The sequence below is a fragment of the Rhagoletis zephyria genome, unplaced genomic scaffold, assembly GCF_001687245.7.
Source record: "Rhagoletis zephyria isolate East Lansing unplaced genomic scaffold, Rhagoletis_zephyria_1.1 Rzeph_scaffold_07754, whole genome shotgun sequence".
NCBI lineage: Eukaryota > Metazoa > Arthropoda > Insecta > Diptera > Tephritidae > Rhagoletis > Rhagoletis zephyria.
This window is the reverse complement of record NW_016164836.1, coordinates 22,469-28,888: the sequence shown is the minus strand read 5'-3', so window position 1 is coordinate 28,888 and position 6,420 is coordinate 22,469. Positions and strand designations below refer to the sequence as shown.

The following is a 6,420-nucleotide window of genomic DNA, read 5'->3' as shown; positions in this document are numbered from 1 at the left end:
AATTAAAGTTGCTGGTGCAGCACGAGCAAGTTGAAATATAGGGCCTGTTCGAGGCACGTAATAAAAGCGGCATTACTGCCGTACTAATTAAAAATGGCAACATTGTTGCAAATGCCCAGCTGATAATACATTGCTAGAAATTCACACAGAACGTGATACTTTAACAATTCGCGCAACACTGCGGTTGTGATTGCTACTCGAACAAACCCATATTTACGAAATCGATTTGCGCTGTCTCTTTTGAAGTCACATCTTGCAACTTTTATCTCTGAAGCTGATTTCCGAAATGTGACAGAAAGGTCTTTCTGGCTGTTCACACAGAAATATAATTTCCATTTCTCAATTTAACAGCAATTGCGCGGAAAAGTTGGAAATATTGCCACGTCCGACACGCTCTTTAGTTTTCTTCAAAATTAAGTATAATGGTAATTTTCATACTGCCATTCACCATTTATAATCCGAACACTCCTGTAATCCGCGCGGCCTCCGGATTCTGTCTGAGGATTAGCGAGATTTAGAAATAAATTTGAAGATTTTTTTTTTTTTGTTTTAACTATATTGACGTAATTAAGGGAGAACTTTAGAAAGTTACGTACATATGTATGTACATGTGAAAACAGTGGACTACTAATGTGTTTGAATAAGTGAATATGTACATATGTATTAGGGTGCCCATCGAAAATGTTTTTTTTTTTTTTGGAAATTTCAAGATCCTACCCCCTAATTTTAAACATTTTTATGAGAAATATTATTGCGTATTTTTATAGATTTTTTAAAGGTCATTTAGAGGTCGCGACGTGACGATTTAGGTCAGAAAATAGGATTTAGTGGATTTATGAGTTTTTGAATGACTATTTTTGATCCGATTTCAAAGATCGAATGTGAAAAAAGGACATATTGGCCTTTAAAATGGTATATAACGATCCATTCTCGGACTTGGGTGGTTGGTATTTCTTGTTGGGTAAAAACACCCATATTTCTCCGGTAAATAAACCATACAAATTCAAGGCCGTATTTAAGAAAAGCCCGCATCAAATCGAATCAAAAATAGTCATTCAAAAACTTATAAATCTACTAAGTCGTATTTTCAGACCTAAATCGGCAGGTCGCGACCTCTAAATGACCTTTAAAAAATCTATAAAAATAGGCAATGATATTTCTCATAAAAACGAATAAAATTTGGGGGTAGGGTCTTAAAATTTCAAAAAAAAAAAAAACGCATTTGCGATGGGCCCCCTAATATGTATATATTTTTGCAGTTTGGTCAGAACTCTCGCGTACAAATAAAAATACAATGCAGCTTTGCTCAAACGACGGTCAAAATACCGAAAACGAATAAAAAAAAATTACAGAATATATATATGTAGATAATAAAGTACAAATATCATTAAAAGCAAAAAAAAAAACAGAAATAAAACTGGGAAACCTACCTAAAGCTACTAAAACACGAAAAAAATCAGTGCCCCGCTAAAACGACGGCCTGCCCGAACACATCCACGATTACTTCACTAACGAGGAGCACGACGAGGCGAAAACTCCACCGCAACCGACAATCCCCACACTCGTCAGAGTGTTGCGGTGAAAAATGTCAACATTCTTAAACAACTTCTTCCCAGCTGGTAAGTGTGCTTAATCAGGGATCACACGATTTGTACATTTGGCAGTCACAGAGAGGTGTTGTCGAGAAAATTTTATTGAGAATGAGTTCAGCTCAATAACAACTTTCCAAACAACACTACTCTGTAACGGTGAAAATGGACAAATCTGTATGAATCAGAGACATAACTATTATAAGAGAAAAGATTAAAAGTCAATCAATAATCATTATATTTAGATAAATATTTTTCGAGACTCATCTATAATTATTATTCAATGACTTATATTATAAAAGACTAATCGCGGGAACTCGGGTTGTGACAACGCCATCGCGAAAATCCCTGGATCGGAAAAAGCCGAAAAATTAACATCCCTAATGTACATAGATAAAGACATGATGAAATCAAAGTTAAAGAGCGAGTTGGAAACGCTTAAACGTCTTGTCTTGCAGTTTTTATTTTGGCTGACAGCAACTTCTTTCCAATCTTACAATATACATATCTGTGGTCATAAGCAATAACCGCCTAAGTCGTCTATAACTTTTTAAATAGTCTAGCTGGCGAGATGTGGACTTCACATACATATGGAATAGTAGTTGCAGAATACGATAGCATATATAACTCAATTCTTTCTTAAGTCGACGTAGGCAGTTATTGGTTATGACCACAGATATTTGTGTACGAGAACCTAAGTAACGCCGTTTTATAATTCGCCTCCACGCTAAATACGCCGCGTTTTAAATGGGTTTTTTTTTGTTGTTGTATCCAGAAGCGAATTAAAGCTCTATACAAAATTGTACAAATGAGTAATAAAGTCATAAGTTGAAATTACGACCTCTTGAATTAAAAATGTATATATGATGGCCACACTGATTCTGGATCACATGGGAATTATTCGATCAACAATTATTGTGGCAGTGTTACCCTTTATGAAAGAGCATCACGTTCTACGCGAAAATTTAGGCGATTCTGTCAACATCAAGCGTTCCAGGGGAAAAAATTTTACAATCATCACTAGCAAATAAAACCCGGTAACAAAAGGTATGATTGAAATTAAATGCCGTTCTCGAAGTTTTGTTCTCAACAACGCATAAAAATCCAAACCGAAATGATAACAAAACCTTGTGGAACGTTCCCAAAAAGAACAAAATGCGAACAAAAGTCTCCGGAACTTTTTGGGAAATGCTCAAATCGGGATCAAAAGTCTAAGGAACTTTCTCTCGAAGAACCATTTGGAAACTAAGTTCTCAGGAACTTTCTGACAGAACGAAAAGGAAAAATCACAAAGGAAATGTGCATATAACATAAACATTCGCAATCGCCTTGATTGTCAATTTTGGTTGAATGCATACAATTTGGTCATTCAGTACTACTCTGAAAAATATGCCTTGACACTAGAACAAAATTGTTTATAGTAGAAAATGTCGTTTTGCTTCTGCTTCTCTACTACTATAACGTCCGTCAAGTTAGCACTACACTTTTCGAAATTGGAAAAGTTAACTATGACATTAATTGTAGTGTTCAGGTTTTTTCGACTTAGGCGGTTATTGCTTATGACCACAGATATGTATATAACGCGCTCTTTAACTTTGATTTCATCATGTCTTTATCTATGTACATTAGGGATGTTAATTTTTCGGCTTTTTCCGATCCCGAGATTTTCGGGATGGCGTTGTCACAATCCCGAGATCCCGAGATTAGTCCCTGGATTTAGATATTCATTACTTTTCAACAACTTGAATCGAAATAATTGCTTATATATTGTTTGAGAAGCTCTCCTACCATGAAATAAATAATAAATAAATGGGGGGGAAACCATGGTATAATAATTACAGGTATTGTTTTCCCAGAGAGCGCATATTACGATCTGCCTTATTTAAAAAACATCATTGCTGCCCATACTAAAACGTTTACTGCTGGAAATATCCCTTTTTTCCATACGCCATACACAATAGGGCTGTTCGCGATTCGGTGCATAAGAGCTGACGAATTTATGCAATTGCAGAAATATGCCATGGATTGTGAGCGACCTTTATTAAACTGTCATGGTAAAGCTTTTGCAAAACAATTTTTGTGCATCAGCTTTGGTTTTGTTTATGAATGCAATGCATAGCATTTTTATGCTATGGATTTTCGGTATTGCAAATTTGCCAAGCCATGACAAATGCAAATGCGTGTATTTTGTTTGTGTATTGCAAATAATTTGCAATGTAATGATGCTAGGCCATTTGCACCAGATCGCGAATAGCCCTCATATATGTTCACGTATTTCTTTAACAAACCATCTTACAGAGAACTTATAGCCCAGCAAAATTAGACTTTTTCTTAAAAAAAATTTGTAACAGCTTTCATTGAAAAGCAAAAAACGTTGCCCGTGGATTAGGCCTACTGGGGAAACCACGATAACAAAAACGCGCCGAAAAACTATACTTCAGCGGTGGTGTGGAAATGAGTTTTACGACGCATCCCGTACATCGCTATGTTTATCGCTTTCCCGACCGTGATCTAAGCGTCGTACAAAACAAATGTAGGTACAAAAGATGTGGGGAATGAAATTCTCTACATCTTTGGAATTTCAATATGCTATGTATTTTCAACAGAAATTCTCACAAAATGGCGTGACAATGTACATTTTTTTTGCAGTTTTCGTTAATTTTTTACAATAAATATGCCAATTTTAAAAAACCTTCTATATAAGAAATGTGGGAAATTAAATTCTCTACATATTTGTGTTTAACCATTTTTTACGAAAAATTCAAAATAAGCCTGCAAATCGCAAAAAACCCAAAAAAAACTTAAATCAAAGATGGTGGAATGTTGCCAAATGAAATTCAGGGACAAGACTGTGGATCCAGGATCTACGAGTCAAATAGAAGTAAACTGCATCAAAAATTCGCTGTTACAATTTTTTATTTTTTTTTTCAAATTTCCTACCAACTGAATCTAATTTTACTGGACTGTTATTCAATTTGCAAAAGCCGGAAAAAAATTGCTTGTAAACAAATTCAAAATTTGTATGGCCCACTTAATTTCAAACGTTTTTTTTTTGTTTTGAAAAATTATAAAAATTAAATTGAGCGAACAAAAAGTAAAAGAATCAACATTGAACTGCGTCAAAATGAAAATAAGGGAGCGCGAATTTCGACCTACTTTTTTATTTAAAGTGGCGTTTTTATTTTTTCTCTCTGACCGCAGGATTTATTTTAAAGGACTTTGTAATTTCAAAGATATGATTAATTCCAAAAATTATTAAAAAATTCAATGCAATGTAGAATAAAAATATGGGTAACAAATGCAATAGGAAATTTCTTTGGAATTTAAAAATTTAAATTTTTTGGATTCACCAGGACGAATTGGTAATTTTTAAGCTGACAAAGTTAGAAGAACGAAATGCGAACAAATATTGCGAAATTTCAATTTTTTAACGACCTTTAATTTTTTATAACCAACTGCTAAGTTTAATTATTATTTGTGCCTGAGAAAACATCCATATCTACAATATTAACTAGTAGATTGTGCTAACTAAAGTAAGATATGAAATGTTTATTTCAATATTATTAATATTTCTGGAAAAAACCGTATCAATGGTAGCCGCTCCTTTGGCTGTTGGATCATTTCTACCATTAATCACTTCCAGTAAACATTTTTCTTTAAAAAATTTTGCCAGTTCATCAGCTTTGGCCAACGAAAAGTTGACGTTGAAATCTTCTGCAAGAATTGCAGGCAGATCATAACGGTCTACTTACCTTTATCTTAATATTTATCATTCATCTCCTTCTTCTTCTTCATCTTCATCTTCACCTTCGTCTTTATCTTTATCTTTAGCTTCATCTTCATCTTCATCCTCATCTTCATCTTTATTCAAAACCATTTCTTTTGATACCCATATTGGGACACTTTATTTATTTTAATAAATAATTTGGATTTTGATTTTCATATATATGGCAACCCTTTAAAAAATTAAAATCATATTAAGCATCTACACATCAGGCCCTTTCATTTGACACCTCATTTTTGAAAATCGGACGAACGATACAGATTTTATGACTTGGTGTTAAATATTTAACGCAACCCTCTGCGGCAGAGAAATTTTGAATTCGATTTTCTAACATGTGGCAACTCCTTTCATGGAACTAAAGCTAAAGTCCAGGGTCCCGGGATCCCGGGATTAACATTCCTAATGTACATACATTGTTTTTTATGTATGTATGTATTTCGCACTTCTTCAATTTCGACTTCATATGGAAACTGAAGTATGTACGCTAATTCTCAAGTTTTTGGTCCTATGTTCGTAGGTGCGTTTTAGAAAGTGTTTTCTCTCTTTCATCTTTTAAATATTAACGCATACGCATATGTATGTATGTATGTATGTATGTATGTACAAAGTATTGAGTGGGGCGGTAAGTTGGCCCTAAATATTTTGGGCTATGAAATTTGTAAATCATTTAATACCTGCCAGTTAGGTAGATCCATCGACGTGCAGCCGAAACGCAATTGTGTCACTTGTTCAGTGACGTGTAGGCGTCGACGAACGTGCTCAGTGATATATGTATATATATATATATATGTATGAATTGATGTAGATAAAATTGCGAGTGCACTCATTCGCAAGCGTATATATGTATGTATACATATTTCCAAAAAGTTGCCTCGTTTACATTATATGTGTGTACATATCACTTTTTTTATGAAACTTGTTTCTTTTTTCTTCGCTTCTGCATCAAGCAACTTCGGTTGTTACGATTTGGTTCAACTGTTTCTCGGCCAGTTTATATTTACACTTACCCAGTTGGAAAATTGCACAGCACTAATAGGAGTTGCATAT

The 6,420-nt window shown here is 34.3% G+C and overlaps 1 protein-coding gene across 1 annotated transcript in view; it reads left to right on the top strand.

Annotated features, from left to right (window-relative positions):
- Nucleotides 1-1,222: 1,222 nt before the first annotated feature.
- Nucleotides 1,223-6,420, top strand: part of LOC108374481 (PAB-dependent poly(A)-specific ribonuclease subunit PAN3-like) — a gene marked incomplete at its 3' end in the record, with an annotated part of 27,661 nt that continues 22,463 nt past the window's right edge. The window contains exon 1 of the mRNA XM_017630453.1: nt 1,223-1,619. Within this exon, the coding sequence (XP_017485942.1) occupies nt 1,586-1,619 (34 nt within the window). The remainder of the gene's footprint in view (nt 1,620-6,420) is intronic.